This window comes from Sprattus sprattus (genome assembly GCF_963457725.1).
Source record: "Sprattus sprattus genome assembly, chromosome: 13".
NCBI lineage: Eukaryota > Metazoa > Chordata > Actinopteri > Clupeiformes > Clupeidae > Sprattus > Sprattus sprattus.
The window spans coordinates 25,115,170-25,133,056 of record NC_137911.1 but is presented as its reverse complement, the minus strand read 5'-3'; the positions used below and the strand labels follow the sequence as shown (position 1 = coordinate 25,133,056).

The window sequence follows — 17,887 nt, the reverse complement described above, 5'->3', positions numbered from 1 at the left end:
TTATGAGAAAAAACAGTCAATGTGTTGGCAGTCTGGTTTTTCACTATAGGCCTGGCTGCATCAAGCCAGAGCATGCATGTGTTTACCTCCTTTCAGAAGAAGCTACCAACAGGGCTGTTTTGTTGGCTCTCCAGTTCTTGAAACACAATACCCACCGTCTTCTCGGCGGGTGTGAACATAAACATATAAATAAATCTATTCATGTCTATGGGTGCGAGTCCCCTCTGCCCTGATGCATTTAGACGTTTTCAAATTGCATAGAAGAAAGGGGCGGGTCATAATTACAGATCACGTGAACAAACAACAAATCGGTGAGGATCACTTTGACGAATCAGTTAGATCTTCATTGTCTCATTTCTTCCGATGATTAAGTAAGCAAGATCATTATCCAGGAAAATGTGTTCTACTGATGATTCAATATCTGCATGTTGAAACTGAGGATCAGTTAAGGCGGCTTCTCCATGCACTGGTGCTACAGAACACAACCCAAGTCAACCAGTGGTTCCGAATCCTGGATGAACCGATCATTATTGCCATCCATAGCAGAGGTCAGTCTTTTGACGAAGCTGACCGTTATTTTTTTTTGTAGAATTACGTAGCCAGCTAACCATTTCGTTCTACAACGTTGAACAACATGGTTGTCGTTGACTGTAATATAGTATGGTGGTTTTAGATCTGTTAAAGAGCAAACTGTGTAAACTGGTTATTTACTAGATGTAGCTAGCTTGCTAACTGTTAGCTAGTTGTTGACGTTAACGTTAGCTAGCTAGCCACCCTTGCTGGCTACAGTTACACTGACCATATGAGATGGGCACTATTGAATATCCCAAACCTAACTTTAGTGACTGTTGTCATCGTTTAGAAACCTATGTTACATCCTTTATAATGCCGCTGTACGTAAGATAGGGTTGCTGCTAGCAAACGTAGCTATCCAGCTAGCTTGCAAAGTAATGTTAGCTATTGAGTTCGTCGCATCCTTTACTAACGTAACTTGCTAGCTGTCTAACAGCATGGTATCAGTGTAGCAGCAGATCACATCAGTTGCCAAATGGTGATCTTAAGTTAGCCGCAAGTAAAGCAAGTGTATAACAGGAGCAAGCTTCATTTCTGGATAGTCAAAGTATCTAGGGCACTTGACTAACATACACAGATGTCGATGATGTATGTTGTCATGGGCACAGTGTTTCATGAAATCTTGTTTGAGAAACACCAGGGACGATTTGGGTCCTTGGAAACAAGTAAACATTAACCTAGCCATCGACTATAACTAACGTTAGCCTGATACAGTTGTCAATGTAGCAAGGTTACCGTCATGTGTATTCGCAACTTGAAGTTGGCTAGGAGATACACAAACACATCTGTAAGTATCTGTATATAATATACATTTTCAAACTGACACTAGCCAGAAAAAAAGTAAGCCTTAACCTACAACTTCACGTTAGTTTGTTCTCTTCTAAGTTCAACAAGTTTGGCTCACAATTATCTATTTTCAATGTTTGAAAAGGAAAGGAAAGAAAAGCAAAGCAAACAAAACGTTGGAGGATTTACATTTTCAATTTAATTTCTTCAGTGAACCTTTAAATATTTGAGGAATTAGACTATTTTTTTTTATTTGGTCCGAGCTCTTTTTTAAAACTTTAAAAAAAAAAATGTACTGGTCACTGGGTGATAAATCCATACAATGCTCATGTGAGGCGCATGTCTATTGTATTAATAATTAAGCTCGTTATACCTCGTAACATACAGGCTAAACAGTAGGCCCTGGCCATATTATACAAAGTATTATACAACATTAAGTGCAATGGCGTCTATATCAAGACTATCAAGAGCACTGCCATGCACTCAGAGATAAACAGGTCACTCACAGGTACCTAATCCTCATTTCTCTCTTTCTTCACTCAGAGATGCTGTTTCTGTGACTTCATCATGAAGCCTTTCAGCAGAGCAGATGTGATGCACCTTTAGCACTGCATGGAGGTGAGCGGCGGCCTCCCCAGCAGTCTGTGTTCATTATGGGGCCTGAGGTTCCCCTGCTCAACGACTACAAGCAGGAGTTCTTCTGGAAGCGCTTTCCACAGACACTGCTGGGGGGTCCACGCCTCAAGCTGGGCTACTGCGCCCCCCCATATGTCTACCTGCACCAGCTGCTCTTGTTCCTCACGCCCTGCATGCTTGGAGGTGTGGGTACCGTCCTGTACCAGGTAGGTGTGCTGGGCGATGCCTACGCTGCCACTCTCTCAGGGGGACTCATGCTGGCTGTGGCCGCCATACTGCAGACCCTGGCACAGTGTGTGGCACGGAGGACAGGGGTTGTCCAGCGTCTGTCGGCACAGAACAACATCCTGGCAGATGAAGAGGAGGTGGAGTTCTCACACTGCGTGGCGCCGGAGACCGTGCGCTTCATTGTGCCCGGGAAGAAGTTCATGGTGAACGTAGTCTTGCACACGCTGTTGGCTGGCATGCTGTGCGGGTTGGGAACCTGGTACCTGCTGCCCGGCAGCTTGAGCGCCCTTTATGGGGGCATGGGTGCAGCGATGCCCGTCTTCGCTCTCAGCTGGGTGACGCTGTGCAGTGGGGAGTACGCGCTGATCGTGAACACGCCCCCGGAGACGGCCACGTTCCAGCCCCAGGACACGTATGAGATCACAGCACTCACCAGACCTTTGTACATCCTCATCTTCATCGCTGTCGACCTGATCTACAGGTGAGAAGGCCGCACACACACACTTCTATATTGGATGTAGTAAAAAAAACATTCTATTAATCTGCATGTTTGCTACAAATGCAACAATAAGTTGTGTACAACCAGCTACAGGACCTCATACAAATCCCATTGCAGGCATCTACTTTGCTGCTTTGACAATTGAATTTCCCTCACAGGATTAATACAAGTTTATGAATCTATCTATCTATCTATCTATCTACCTACAGTCCACACATCTTTCATGTTTTAAAAACAGTTGTCTGTCTCTGTGTTTCCCCTGAGTGCAGACTGACAGACCCCTTGAATGAATTGCGGCTGGCGTGTCAAGTGCTACACGTGGTGTTTGTGGTGCTGCCCGTGCTGTGGGCACTGGGCACGCTGCCCCCTCCGGATGCCCTGCTGCTGTGGGCCATGGAGCAGATTCTGGTGCTGGGGCTCGGCGGCTCTCCCATGGCCACAAACCTCAGGTAAGACACTTGCATCCCTTGCAACCACCCCCTTCCTCTCATCACAAACATGGGGCCCAGTAAATATTCAATGACACAAATTTATTTTTTAGTAAATGTGACTCGGCATATTGTTGTGCTCTAGGAATAGTTAGGATTACTCAAAGCCTTGATGAGAGGATCTGTAATGAAATTTGCTAGGTTTCCAAAAAAGTTATCTGTTTTTTTTTCTGTCGTCCTTATTTGTGCATGTGTTCCTGTCAGACTTCTGGTGATGTTCCTAATCTCAGCCGGTGTGGCTGTGAGCACCTACTTCATCCCCTCCACTTTGGGTGTGGTCCTCTGCACCGTCGGCATGGGGTACCTGCTTAGCCAGGATGCGAGCCAGTTGGGGGCGGTGTTCGGGCACAGGCGGGCCCCGTCCAGCACGCTCTCTCTGGGCCTGAAGGGCCTGCTGTTGTGTCTGCTCTTCTTGGCAGGAGCGATGGCGAATGGGGGTCTGCTCCACCACTACCTCTATGAGCCCACCACCCAAACAGGGAACCTCAGCCTGGATGGAGCTCCCCTGGAGGTCCTACCCTCTGTCCGGTTCCACGGGCCCCAGGCTGCAGTGGGCTACATGCTCATCTGTCTCCTCGTTCTCAGCCGGGGGTTACGGGAGATCCAGGGGGTGTTCCTGTTGGGAGGGACCCTGAGGAACCCCCTGTACCCCAGACAGATGGGCTGTTCTCAGGCCTTCAAAAGAAGATGCAGGTGTCTCCGCCTGGCTGGCTACCTCAGGAGGGTGTTGCTCAATCTGGGTAAGAAATACATTTATAATCGTCGTTTATAATACAAATACAAAGATTTCCAAGAGTGTAAGACTGGCTTTTCATGTCTAAAGAGGGCGGTGAAGTGGCTTATAACTTAACTTTTCAGTGACAGTATACAGCTGGAATGTTTTGACTTATAGCATTATTCGTTGTTTAGCTAGAGCTTTTTTGTCTTTCTACAGTGTCCCCATTTGCCATGATTGCTTTCCTGACTCTGGATGGATCTCTGCAGGACCTGAGCACAGCATCACTAGCAGTGGGCTTCACTCGAGCCTTCAGAATGGTACCATTTCACATATAACCCACAGGCATATCCAGAGAGATGCATCAATGTGTTTTATCGTCATCCCACTAGTGTACAGACATATCTCACAGATATGTTTCTTAGGATGTCTTGAGAAGGGAAATTAAAGGATGGAAGCAACTTTGTTCAGTCAATAGAGTGTAGAATCTTCTAGAATTAGAATACACCAGTTTGTACTGAGGAGCCAGATTTGGTCAGAAGTAGGTTGACAGAGAATACCTATTACCCCATGACCTTTGACCTCATGACCTTTGACTCGCAGGTGTGGCAGAGCTCAGAGGATGCCCTGCTCCAGATGGTGGTGGTGGTGTTGGTGAGGCTCGGCTCAATCGGGGCACCAGCAACAGGGTGGCACAGCCTGGGCACGGGTGTACAGCTGCTGGTGGTGAGTTGCAATCTGCAGTTTAAAGGTTTGAGTCAAAAAGTGTGGTCACAGAAATGGTCAGTCTGCATTAGTGATTTAAACTTTTACTCCAGATGTAGTTGAAATGATCAAATTTAGTATTTGCTTATTCTTGGACTAACTAGTCACTGTCTAGGTCCCTTTTACTAATAAAATGTATTATTATTATTATTATTATTATTATTAGTAAATAACCATACGGTATTCTCATAGACTTTTGAATTGTCATTGGTCACAGGTGGGCTTGCTGATTGACCGCTCCTCCCAGTTCATCTCCAAGCTGAAATTTGCCCTAACAGTGATTGTGACGTCGTGGACTGAGACAAAACAGCGGCGTCAGTCCACCAGCGCCATGTTGGCCCTGAACGCAGTGCTGTGCCCGCTCTTGCTGGCGGAGCTGGTGCTCTCTGCCGCGCTCTCAGCGCCCCTCCTGCCCCTCTTCACGCTGCCCATCTTTCTGGTGGGCTTCCCCAGACCCCTGCGCTCCTGGCCGGGTACCCCTGGCACCGCCTGCCCCTGCCCAGACTCGGTGTACTACCAGCAGCTCAGTACCCGTCTGGCGTCTGCACTCAGAGGGGCGATTGCATCTGGTGCTCTTGGTGAGTGAGACAACGGCTTTCCATCTTCATCTCTCTCCTGCCATGGGTTCTCATTGTCTTGTACTTATTCTCTATAGTCACTTACCAACCTCTGGACAACCAACAGCACATCAACCACATACTTTGTTTTTGAATCTGCCTGAGTTTCTGGTAGTGAAAAAGAGAGTGTGTGTGTCTGTCTGTGTGTCTGTCTGTGTGTCTGTCTGTGTGTGTGTGTGTGTGTGTGTGTGTTGTGTGTGTGTTTGTGTCATTTTGGTGACTGGTGTTACATATCTGTTCCCACCCTCAGGTGCAGCGCCACCTGGCTCTCACTTCCTGTGTCGTTTCCAGGACCGTGTGATGTGGCTCACACTGCTGGAGCGTGGTTACGGATACTGCACCCTCAACATCAAGGTACCTAAGCAGAGACTGACCACTGCCTTCTGCTCCTTACATTTGAAGGCATGAAGCAGCAGACTGCACCTACAACACAAAAAGACTGTTTTGTCCACTGCACCATCTGCGCAAACTTCCGTACTGTACTATACAGCAGTCTTTACCCTCTATACTAAATTACCATACTACTTACTACCACCTCACATATAAAATACAATGTACCAATTTGGTGTTTGGTTCTCTACTCCTACACGGTGCCTTTTTTCACTGCTCCTCTCTGCTCTGCTCTGCTCTCAGGGTTTAGAGCTTCAGGAGACGTCCTGTCACACTCTAGAGGCCCGGCGCATGGACGAGGTGTTTGAGGCGGCGCTGGCTCAGACCCACAGGCCCAACCACCTGCGGCAGATGCTGAACCCCCACTGGGGCAACACGCTGACCCCGTGCTGCGCCCTGCCCGTCAAGCTCTATTCGGACGCGCGCAACGTGCTCACGGGCATCATCGACTCCCACGAGCACCTGCGCAAGCTGCGTGGCGACTACGTGAAGGTGCTGCTGTGGCTGCTGCTCCAGCGCTGTGCCCAGAGGGACCGCCTGACGCCGCAGCTGCAGGAGAAGGCGCCGCTGTCGCCGGTCGCCAATAGCAGCAGCTCCCTGCGCGCCTTGCAGAGAGACGTGCAGCTCTCCACCCACCTCCCGCCGGGCTCTCACTCCTCCACCTTCTCCTCCTCCACCTCCTCGTCATCTTCCTCCTCGCCAGGTCAGCGCGGCAGCCTCAGTTCCTCGGCCGACTGGCTGGACGATGACGACCTCTTCGGGCCGCAGATCACGCGCAGGCCGGCCCAGCCCCAGGAGAGGAACTTCTCCCTGCCGGGCTCCGTGGAGGTCCTGAGCCTGTACGAGAACATGGCGCTCTCGGCGCTGCCCCCGTTGCGGCCCCTGGGCCTGGGGCTCCCGGCAGCCGACCGTGGCAGCAGCGGCGGCGGCCTACACGAGGCCTCCTCCCTCCCCACCTCGCAGCGGAGGCTCAGCGGCCCCCACTCGCAGCTGCTGCCGGGGGAGTGGAGGACGGCGCCTCTGGCCCCGCCGCAGATGCTGCAGCTGCAGCCCCTCATCCCTTCGGACTGGTTCCACTTTGCCGTAGGCCGGCTGGCAGTGGGGGGTCAGCACACGGTCGCACTCCTGCAGGAGGAGAGGGACGTGCTGGAGCTGTTCGGTCAGGTGGCGCTGTCCTGCCTGGTGGCTCTGGGCCTGGAGGCGGAGCTGCCCAGCCCCAGCCTGGTGTTCCGCCTGTATGGGGGCGGAGCTCCCTGGAGCGAAGCTCTGGATTGGCTGAAGGGAAGAAGAGAGCTGCACCAGTTGGCGCTCAAAGCATTCAGGTGAGATTCTTTACCATACATAAAGTACAGTGGGTTTGAACTGCAAAGCTTCATATCATATCCCAGCCCCAACATTAGTGTCCAGACTTGGAATGCAAAAAGAAACTTGTAATGGTTGACATCCAGGGGGATACGGCAGTATTGGCGTCAATGTAAGACTACACACACACATTCACTTTTTGTGAATGACAGAAGTTATGTTGTGTGTGTGTGTGTGTGTGTGTGTGTGTGTGTGTGTGTGTGTGTGTGAGTGTAGGTACAGCTTCAAGCTGCTGTTTGACCAGGCAAGTCTGGGAGCGTTGGAGAGCGCAGAGGAGCTTCAGGCCACTCTGGACGAGTATGAGCACCACTGGTACATCGGCACGGCGACGGACCACGGCTGGCAGGAGAGTGTACGACAGGAGAAGCCCTTCCTCTTCTCTCTGGGTCATGACCTCGCCATGGTAACACTATTACAACCACAGTCTGATTTAATGATGTGTGTGGAGAATTCATAAGTAGCGTGTAGCGATCGCTTGTTCATTTACCTGTGTGTGTGTGTGTGTGTGTGTGTGTGTGTGTGTGTGTGTGTGTGTGGTGTGTGTCTTAACAGGGGACGTACACAGGCCGGGTGCTGACTCTGCAGGAGCAGCTGGTGTATGTGGGTCACGTGTGTGCTGAAGGGGTGCGGGGCCAGTGGGCCAACCTCTCCTGGGAGCTCCTGTACGCCACCAACGACGACGAGGAGCGCTACAGCATCCAGGCTCACCCGGTGCTGCTGAGGAACCTGACTGTGCAGGCTGCAGACCCGCCCCTGGGCTACCCCATCTACTCCTCCGCCCCGCTGCACTTGGCCTGCCTCTAGCACCGGCCCACAACACAACACAACACAAGCGCACGCAGACACCAAGACTGTGCAATCATGGAGGAAACTCACTCTTTTGTGTAATGCCAAAAAAAGGTTCCATTAGAGAAGATGTTGTGGATGAAAAGGTAGACGCAGGAGCAGGGGAACAGAAACAAAGCCTTACACACACACACACACACACAAACAAACAGACACGTGGCTGTAAAGTTTGAGGACCTACAATTTGACGGTATGCCTCAGAACATGAAGCGCTTACGGCATGGGTAGAGGATCAAGCAACTGGCTCTCGGAGAGCTGGCGCGTGAAGCTCACCTCTAGTTTTATTGTGGTTTTAGCGGGTGCAGGGGTCAAAATTCTCTGCCATCTCTCCTGAAATTGGATCTGTTGGCTTGAGTCTTCCTCCGCCCTCATGAAGGGGTGGCCTGAAAGGGTCTTTGGAAAGGCTTTGCACTACGTTTCTGCAAACTGCAGGAGTACTGGAGGACTACAGCGGTGTCCCTTTCAAATGTGAACAGCATCAGATGGCCATATTTATTCAATCCTTTCTAACTGCAAACTGTGTCTGCACCACAGGAGTTCTTGCAAAACTTTTACTGAACACTACAGCCCCCCTCCCCACCTCCATATAAGAACACTAAGTATTGGACTTGCAATCCCCCCCCCCCCCTGGAGACTCCTTCAGTGTTTTGAATTTCAGTGTGGTGGTCCATGTATTCACTTCTCTGTTTGCAGTAAACCTTGTATAAATACATTTTATTTCTGTAAAATGTTATTGTATGTACAGTTTATTACAGTAAAAGTTTTTTCCAAAAGATGCTTCTCCTTATTTTAGAGATCGTGTGAAGAGAACATCTTATCATTTTGTTAGGGTGTAAACACACTGAATTGCAATGATATTGAATGTGAACACTCCGTAAGGTAGATTTAGAATGTTTTTGTGCAATTTGGACTAGGTTAATACAATTAGGAATCAAATATTTCAGCAGTTATAACATATCAAATCAAGACACAGAGCCTCATACTGCCACCACAGGCCTTCAGGGGACCTTTGGCTTTGTGAAGTAAGCAGTGTCTGCATCCTGTAGAAGACAGAAAAAGACAGATTAAGCACTCTCAGGTTGACAGATGTATTCCCGAAATTCTTTCCATGCCATCCTGACATCGACCTAGTTCCACAACCCTAGCCTGCTTTGAAGCACACCAGACTTGCTGAGGTTTCAAAACTCCGTTCACAAATTTCACTTTGGTTTTGTAACCTTGTGTAAAGAAACTAGCAGCAAACACCAACAGTGGTTCACGATACTGATCAACACCATGCCAAACTACGTAACAGAACTTACCAGTCCAGCCTTGAAATTCTGAATCCTCTTCTGGCCCAGTACACCTGTCACAAACCAAGCTAGGGTGGGTGTGTACTGCCACACATAGAAAAACAACAGAAACGGTTGCTGGCCGATCCACATCTCCTTCACTCGATTAGCCAATCCACACAAAATAAGTTGAACGCAGCGAGGGGTTGTCATTTTGTGCTGCTGATCTCCGGTCTGCGACAATGACTAAAAGAGATGGGAAGGACATAATGGTCATCTATTGGAATCCGTCTATTTAAGCAATGTTTAAATCAGACTACAGGCTTTCATAGCTACATCAACAAAACATTTATACCGACTCTGTTTAAAAAAAGAATTCAACAACATCTGAGATGACTGAATTTGGTTACCATCCAGTCCCCTAGCAATTACTTGAACCATAAAAGTTGCAAATACAGCTTTGAGTTCCAACCTTGCTCAGCTTCTCTGTGAAGGCGTTCTGGACGATCTGAGATTGCACGGGTCCCGGACAGATAGTGCTGATGGTGATCCCTGGGGAATCAGCCAGCTCTATCCGCAGTGAATTAAAAAAGCCCTGCAGAGCAGTCGGGAGAAGAGTAAGAGGACAATAAACACCAGTGTGGTCATCTCCCTCACCTCTTGGCTATAATTGGGAGCATTTACATTTTAATGTTCATGAATGTACACTGTCCCTCTTGATCAAATAAACAAATTGATTGATTGACCTGCAAGGCGTGTTTGCTGGCGGCGTAGCCCGTGGCCAGGGGCGCCCCTGCAATGCCCACGACGCTGCTGACTGTGGTCACAGTGCCCATTCCCCTCTGAACCATGTGGGGAAGCACGTGTTTGGTGATGGACACCGTGCCCAGGAAGTTGAGCTCCATCAGGGCCTGGTAAACCTCCATATTGGTCTCCAGGCAGAGTGATCGCTGACTGCGTCCACCGTTGTTTATGAGCACGTCGATCTTAAATCAAAGAGACACACACGTTCATCAGTCACGTGTAAACCTCAGAGATTACTCTCTTGCTTTTTAAAGAACTTTAAAGATGAACACTCATGCCTGATGTAAACAAGAAGACCATTTGTTTGGTGCATTGGTAGCAACCACCTCATTCTGTAATTTGCACATTTGTGAACACCTACACATCAAAAAATGTGAAACTGCATCATGCATATCCAAATTCAATTCCCAAACTTCAGGAACTACGCCAACGGTTTGAAGGCAGCAAGGATATTTAGGACTTGTAAGTTCCCATGTCTGGGCTCCTTAGTGTTACCCAGTTCGGAGTATGTGGTCTTTTGCTCTACCAAACCAAGGAATCCTACATACACAGTCATGCACATGAATGGTCGGCACTATAGGGAGTGCAAGGGACTCAAACAAAAATAACCTACAAACACAAGTTTAAAGTCTCACTTTTCCAAAATGCTTAAGTACAGCTGCTGTTTTTGCCTCATGAGACTTCCTGTCCAGGAGATCAAGTGGAAGAACAAGAATATCCTCTTCCTGTAGTCTGGACCGTCCTACAGTCAGAAAGGAACATGCTTCACTTTACCATACAAATGGCGATGTTCAATTCTACTACTAATGCATAAACTGAAAGGCATTCAGACAAAACTAGCCTACCACACATTCGACTATTTGCACAGTGCAGGCAGGGACTCACCCAAACATTCTAGCTTCACTCTCTCCAGCTCATTCTCTCGGCGTGCTGACAGGACCAGCTGAGCACCAATCTGGGCCAACTGGTAGGCCAGCTCTTCCCCAATGCCGCTGGATGCTCCAGTAATCCACACAACCTGGCCCCTCAGTTGAGATTCTAATTAACACACAAGTTATAAGATGTTATTATCTGTCATGTAAATGATCGTGCGTTGGTCATTCATGCAGTTCCTTAAAAATGTGTTAAAGGGGTTTGTCCAGAAGCAGACAGAATCCTATATGCCAGGCTGGTATGTGTGCAGTGGTGTTGTTAAAACTGGAATATCCTACATGACTTTCCACAACCAACATGTACTGCCACTATTACTTCTCATGTTGGGCCTACTTATTAAATGAGAATTAAACAACAACCTTTTCCTTTACTTTCCTTACATGCTAATTAGCCTAAGTCAAATGTAGAAATTTACTCAACATCATATTATCCATGGAAGACATGGTGGTGGATCAATCTTTTCTGTACGAACATTGACCACTGGGTTTGATTGTGCCAATTTTGGACATTGAAATGCACACGAGAACCGTTTGAACTCAATGTTTTTAATTATTTCCCTGCCCTGTATACCTCACTGAACTCGTCAGTGGCACATTTGTTAGAAGAACACAGCTGACTAAGACGGTTACCACGACCTTGATTACAATCAGTTGTTTTTGGAGCAAAGGTCAATAGAACAGACATTACGTAAAAACAGACAGGTAACAAAGAAATATTATTTGACATTGACGCTACCAGGGTTTTTTCCAAAAGAGGCAGCCCAAAGCAATGTAAAGTCGGCATCCGCGAAGATGAAACGAAACACCTGCAGGACTACATATACGACGGCGACCATGAGCAGAATGCAACCAATGGACGTGTCCATTAATAACAATTCACTTAACTGACACATATTGCAGAAATCAACGCGCCACCTAAACTTGCAGTTCTAAACTGCGTATGTAAATTCCCGGCGTTAACCGAAATAAACTACGTGCACTTTAAATCCACATTGTCGAACAAACTGCAGGACAAACAACTACACTGTAGCTTGGGACTAACAGGAACAACCGGACTTGACAATTACACTTTGTATTATCTTCAAAATAAAAGTCAGGAAGGAAACGGGTGGCTCAGTAAGGAACAGTATTTTTTGTCAAAAACATTAAAACAACACCATGTAACATTTTACCTTAAAATAACAGCATCTAAATAATGTTGATGGTACTCTTATTTGAAGTATGTAAAAGCACGTCTGTCTCATTGCCACTCCGTGACCAGAACGCCTTGAATAAGTAGCTTTGGTGGATGTGCAAAATAAAACATTGTATTCGATTCAACTCATACTTTACATTTAATCGCTTAGCAAACATATAGCCTATTGGCTGAAAACGCAAGCAGTAGTCTACTTTGCCAGTGGACATGTTTCTTTGGCTCCTGAGGTTGTCTTTACCGGTTCTACATGTCCTTCAGCTTGTCAACATGTGATGTGAACAGCTATCCATGAGGGGGACTCAAAGCGCGATTTGTATTCAACAGTGGTGTAAAAAAAAAAAAATCCAACTAAATTCTAATACATCCCCTTACAGTATAACACAGTCTCACTAGGGCACTCCTAGATGAGCTCACATTAATATTTACAGAAACCACTTAGGGCAATCCCAGATGGTCAATATGCATTCACATAAAAAAACATACAAAAATACAAAATAATAAAAATCGAATTATGTATGCAATGTTGTAGGTGTGATACAATCTTGATATGTATAAATATAATTTGTGCTGTTGTAAAATGATTGCAAGAGTCCCACAACAAACATCTTCTTATGGTCCCACTGATGTCTTCAACTCTCCATGTGTCTGCCAGAGGGTCAGAGGTTGCCTGCACGGCTGGTCTGCTGGCGAGGCAGGCTAGCATTTGACCCTTGCGTGTTTGTTTTAGTCCCTAGGCGCCCTTGATCTGGTCATCCAGATTTCATGTGTCCATGAGGGAGTCAGGTCCGCCCCCTGACCATTCTTCTCTACTCACCTATACAACTGTTACGTCCATTACTCCCGGATCCAACAACTGTGGCATCTCCATTGCTACCTCCTGGTCATAATCTGTTATTAAGCCATTCGTGTCCCCGTGTCCATCTACTACCAATGATACCTGGGGAAGCATGCGAAGTCACTGCCCGAACCGTGAGGGATTTTAAACAGGGAAGTAGGCAACACACAAACAAGAAATACACCAATATGGCAAATATTTAGGTGGTAATATGCTGACTTGGTAAGTACATTAATCTGATTTTCAAAGTGTAAGTCAGCATCTTATATAACACCCACGTTTCTGGCCTGATTTGTAGTCTGTAGTGATAGGGAATTTAGATAGGCACTGACCTTAATTCTCTCATTTTTGTTTGTACCAAAAACAACTACCTCTGTTTTGTCCTTGTTTAGCTGCAGCTGGACATCCAGTCATTTATCATTGAGATACAGTGATATCAATCAGACTAAAGTCCGCGGGTGAGAGGTCTATGTAAACTTGAGTACTGTCGGCATAGTTATGGTAGTCAATATTGTTGCCATTCAAAAGTTTTCCTAAGGGTAGCATGTCAAATTAAATACAGAGGTTAGGAACAAGCTTAGGAACGAAAACAAACTGCCTGCCTGACTGGGACTCTAACCTCCTGCACATGTACAATGCTGAGGTAAAGAGTGACATGGCAGACACATTTATCTTGGGCAGCACCTCCCAGTGTAGAACTGTAAGAACAAATAACTGTACTTATATTCATATGAACTGACCTTACATTAACTGTTGTGTTTAAGCTCACAGTGGAAAGAATACAAAACGTGGAAAGAAAGGCCATTACCTATGTGACTGGATGGATGGTGAGGAAAGTGACAACGGGGACTGGGACCTCCAAAGCAAAATTAGATACAGCAAACCATCACAAAAACCTGTTCACAGAATCATGTCACTGAACAAGGAATTCTTCCCAAGTGTGTGGAGCAAGTGCGAAAAATGTAACAAAAAAACAAAAAAACAAAAAAATTAAGAGATGTAGCATTTCGATGATTTAAATGATTGTTTTTTGTAAATATAAGTAAACCCCCAGTTCTGAGAGAAAGATTGGACTACATAGATTAATGAGCACATCAACACAGAGTCGACTGCACAAACAGATATTCATGAACACCTGAACACAGAAAAGGGTCGCCTGAACAGATATTCATGATCACATGAACACAGAGAAAGAGTTGACTGAACAAACAGGAATTCAAGACCGTGACAACATCAGTGGGTATGTCATTCTACAGTTAGAAGAGGAAGCAGAATGCAAGCAAGAGCTCATAGGTAATCATTGCAATCTACCATCTTGCTGTTAACTTCCCTTGTGCATTGTGCAGCGTCCTTTGTTGATGATGCATCCTTGATCACAATAGTTCGGTTCAAAACTGGTGAAACGTGATCTGGTTCGGTAGATGGCACCAAGGTTCAAAGAATCCTGAACAGAACCAGTTCAAGAACCTGTTCCCTGTTGGTCAAAAAGCATTAAGAGGGAGTCGACTGAACCGGGGAACTGAGGTGCATGAACACAGAGGCAATAGTCCCTCTGCACACACACATACACACCCTATCACATACTGTTGATGTGTGGGTGTGAACTAAGCTGCGTATAGACTGACTGTCTGGAAAAGCTCCAGGGTTTGGTTTATGACTGATGGCTGTGGCTACTGAGACACTTCTTAATAGATCCTGATGGATACGTCGGGGGGCACAAGGAGGCTGACAGGCCTGATTATACTTCCCTCTTTCTCTTGGTCACACAGACACACATTTGCACACAGACAAATGGAATGGATCTTTTTTTGTATTATTTTTGGAAATTAACTTGAGCATGAATAAGCAGTGTCTGTGAGGAAAGAACAGTTTGACCTTTGTAATGTAGCAAATCCAGTTTCAAGTTTAAAGATATGGCAACACTTTATAGACAAATAAGAACATGTAACCAGTTGGAATAGTTTATGCACCTTTTCCACAATTGCAAGCTATATTTTAAACTACTGAATGTACACTCTGCTCAACCTTGAAGAGGCTGTAAAGTGATAGTATCTGGACTTAGGAGTTAGTTTATTCAATGTATTCCACAGTCAATAGTTATATAATGTTAATTATAAAGCTTTCATGTGTATTCTGTTAGTGTCCAGATGGTCACACTTCCTGTATGCCTTCATCACTGTGGAAATGATGACACCCTTGTCAGGTTTCCCCCTATGAATATATATTATCCTAGACATGCTGTCTCCTAGACAAGAATTAGCATTCAGGTAACCAACCCCCCTTACTCTCCTAGGTTTAAATACAGATGATACCTATGCAGACAGTTAGTGAAATCAGCCTAGGTGGAACTTTGGTGGTGAAACCAAGTCCTGTTCTCTCTCCTCTGATGCGCATCACCATAAAGATTAAAGCCTGAATTTTGATACCCCATCACTTGACTGAAACTCTGGTAATTAGGATCAATTCATATCCTTTTAAAAGGCTCAGAGCTTTAAGTAGTCAAGCAGTTTCCTGAACATTAATGTCTAACTCAGGCCTGATGTGGTCCTGATGTGTGTAAGTTTATGTGAGGAGTGTGTATGAATTACCCTGTGTATGAGGAGGACTCATGTGCTTGCTTGAACCTGCGAGTTTGTGCAAGTTTATGCATGTGCGTGTGTATGTGTCTGTCTGTTTGACTGTGTGCACCTTGTGTGCATGTGCGAGTTGATGTGTCTATGTGTGTGCTGGTTTGTGTGTATTGGTGATGCATGTATTTGTTTTTGATGGACCTTATAAAACGGTGATGTAATTTGTATTGGAAAAAGTATTTGTAGTTAAAAGGATCATGTAACCTGCGTGTCAAATTTTGAAAGGGTGCAAGCATTAAAAGTTTGTATCGTTCTATCTCTCTCTTTGGATGTCCAGAAATGTGATGTATGTTTTAAAGCCACAACAGTGTTCTTTTTGCCTTGTGCCTTAGGTAATTCTTCTACTGGTATTCCCTCTCCCAAGCCTCGTTTTTACAACAGGCTGCAACAGGTCTTTTTCCAGTTTCCCAGTTTCTGAAGACTACAGGTTGTCCGATATATCGGCCAACCCTATTGACATTATCACACTGTCCATATGGATATTGGTCTGCTCTACAGTTTTGCTAATATTTGCTAATATTAATCTAACGTATGTCAGGTTTATTTTACTTTAAAGAAAATACATATTATATGTATATTCAGTTTTTGAAGTTGTGTACTTAAACCTCTTTTGGCAAATTAATGCAGGCACATTTTAGTAAGATTGCACTTCTTAACAATGAAGCTGACATTCTAAATATAATGTTATTATATATTTTTTAATATATATTTTCAATGTAAACTTAGCCTTGGTTTAATTTAGCTGGCTATGGAACATCAGCTTTATTTCTATCTTTTCTAGCTTGCTCAATAGCATTGTAGGTGCCATTTATTAGCTTATGGTCAACAGTTTAGTTTGGGGAGAAATTTTCACTTATAGTCACTCTTAGTGTTTAGTAACAGTTAATAGGCCAGGCAGCTATTCTGTCCTTTTGGGCTTATTCGACGCCAGCACAACAGATGACTTGGCCTATTAATTAGACCCTTTCACAAGCGCATCATGAATGGGGAAACACAGAACACTTCTTTTGTAGGCTACATTTAAAATAGACTCTGTCGTAGTTGTCAGGCTTTATGGATTTGATCAGGTCCATTTCACCTGTATGGACAGATGCCTGCCCCGACAAGTTCAGCCTTACACTAACAGATCTGGATTTTTTGAGACAACTCTGTACAAGTCTACCCCAGGACATGAGGAAACACAAACACACACACACACACACACACACACACACACACACAATAGACAATACACTTAAAATGAAACACAACAAAGATAAATCTAAAAAAGGACCACAGGCAGACAGTCAGAAATACAAACAGACAGGACTATATTGGATTGTATACACTTGCATCCATGCATACATACACACACACATATACACACCACTCACACATTCATACACACACGCTTAACCACACATTTAGTGTTCACACACACACACACCATTCACGCACGCTCACCACACGCAGACACACACACACACCATTCACACACATTCACCACTCACTCCTCAAGCTCTGTGTACATTTTCTTCAACCTCCTAGCTTGATTTTTGTTCCGATATGCATTATCAGTTGCAACCTTATATAGACAGATGTCTGCCTTTCCAAATCATGTCCAATCAGTTGAATTTACCAGAGGTGAGCTCCAGTCATCACAAAGGGTCTGAATACTTATTTCAATGTGATATTTCAGCTTTTCTTTTTAATCAGTTAAAAAAACTGCTAAAATCCTGTTTTCACTTTGTCATCGTGGAGTAATGAGTTTAGATTGATGAGGGCAAAAATGAGTTGAAATCAGGATGAAACATAACCAAATATGAATAAAGTGAAGGGGTCTGAATCCTTTCTGAATTAGGTTTATACAATAATGATGTTCACATAAAGCCACAGTGGATAATGTCTCGATATTCCTGAGTGGGCTATTGAATGTGCATCTTTTGCTTTAGGTTTTTGTTGCAGGTGTTTTTAAGCATCTGTTAACATATTTCAGGCCCCAACACCTTTCAAAACAAGATGCATTAAATACACATCATCTTTGGTAAATGCTGTCTTTTTCCATGCATTTTAAGGATCACATGTGGTTCCAAGCCAAGGGCAAAATCCACCCTCATATTCACACGATTCTGAATCACGAAATGTATAATAGGCATCTAATATCTCTTATTTTATAGATCATAGTCTGCTTATTAAGGTCAATGCATTCGAAGCCGCTCGGTTGTTGTGTTGAGATGTGGTATGGGAAAGGCGCTCGTAAAAAGGATGATGTCATTTGTTTCGACTGCGCAACCTGCTGAATGTACATCCGGGTCTTCTATCCAGGTCCTCGTCGA

The 17,887-nt window shown here is 45.3% G+C and overlaps 2 protein-coding genes across 3 annotated transcripts; one reads left to right on the top strand and one right to left on the bottom strand.

Moving 5' to 3' along the window:
* Positions 1-301: 301 nt before the first annotated feature.
* On the top strand, positions 302-8,518 carry pcnx4 (pecanex 4). Of its 2 annotated transcripts, none has more exons than XM_080849535.1 (11): positions 302-371; positions 1,903-2,704; positions 2,992-3,171; positions 3,415-3,950; positions 4,145-4,245; positions 4,529-4,651; positions 4,908-5,268; positions 5,558-5,661; positions 5,941-7,019; positions 7,276-7,462; positions 7,612-8,518. In XM_080849535.1, exons 2-11 carry the CDS (start codon positions 2,013-2,015, stop codon positions 7,861-7,863), a joined length of 3,615 nt encoding a protein of 1,204 aa, XP_080705661.1. In that variant the 5' UTR covers positions 302-371; positions 1,903-2,012; the 3' UTR covers positions 7,864-8,518. The 2 variants fall into 2 exon arrangements, with proteins under 2 accessions (XP_080705661.1, XP_080705660.1); XM_080849534.1 differs by lacking the exon at positions 302-371 and adding an exon at positions 454-548.
* Positions 8,519-8,678: 160 nt separating this feature from the next.
* Positions 8,679-11,923, bottom strand: dhrs7 (dehydrogenase/reductase (SDR family) member 7). Its single transcript, XM_080849547.1, has 7 exons — positions 11,649-11,923; positions 10,866-11,018; positions 10,616-10,722; positions 9,923-10,162; positions 9,649-9,771; positions 9,207-9,422; positions 8,679-8,945 (listed from the first exon to the last, which is right to left on the bottom strand). The coding sequence occupies exons 1-7, from the start codon at positions 11,803-11,805 to the stop codon at positions 8,904-8,906; spliced, it is 1,038 nt and encodes a 345-aa protein (XP_080705673.1). The 5' UTR covers positions 11,806-11,923; the 3' UTR covers positions 8,679-8,903.
* Positions 11,924-17,887: the final 5,964 nt, after the last annotated feature.

What these genes read in the sequence shown, in the direction of transcription:
- pcnx4 (XM_080849535.1), top strand. Translation starts at nt 2,013, where the DNA reads ATGGGGCCTGAGGTTCCCCTGCTCAACGACTACAAGCAGGAGTTCTTC. An exon ending in TCACTCGAGCCTTCAGAATG is followed by an intron (nt 4,246 to 4,528) that starts GTACCATTTCAC and finishes TTTGACTCGCAG; the next exon opens with GTGTGGCAGAGCTCAGAGGA. An exon ending in ACTGCACCCTCAACATCAAG is followed by an intron (nt 5,662 to 5,940) that starts GTACCTAAGCAG and finishes CTCTGCTCTCAG; the next exon opens with GGTTTAGAGCTTCAGGAGAC.
- dhrs7 (XM_080849547.1), bottom strand. Translation starts at nt 11,805, where the DNA reads ATGTGTCAGTTAAGTGAATTGTTATTAATGGACACGTCCATTGGTTGC. An exon ending in CCAGCAAACACGCCTTGCAG is followed by an intron (nt 9,772 to 9,922) that starts GTCAATCAATCA and finishes ACTGCTCTGCAG; the next exon opens with GGCTTTTTTAATTCACTGCG. An exon ending in AGAATTTCAAGGCTGGACTG is followed by an intron (nt 8,946 to 9,206) that starts GTAAGTTCTGTT and finishes TGTCTTCTACAG; the next exon opens with GATGCAGACACTGCTTACTT.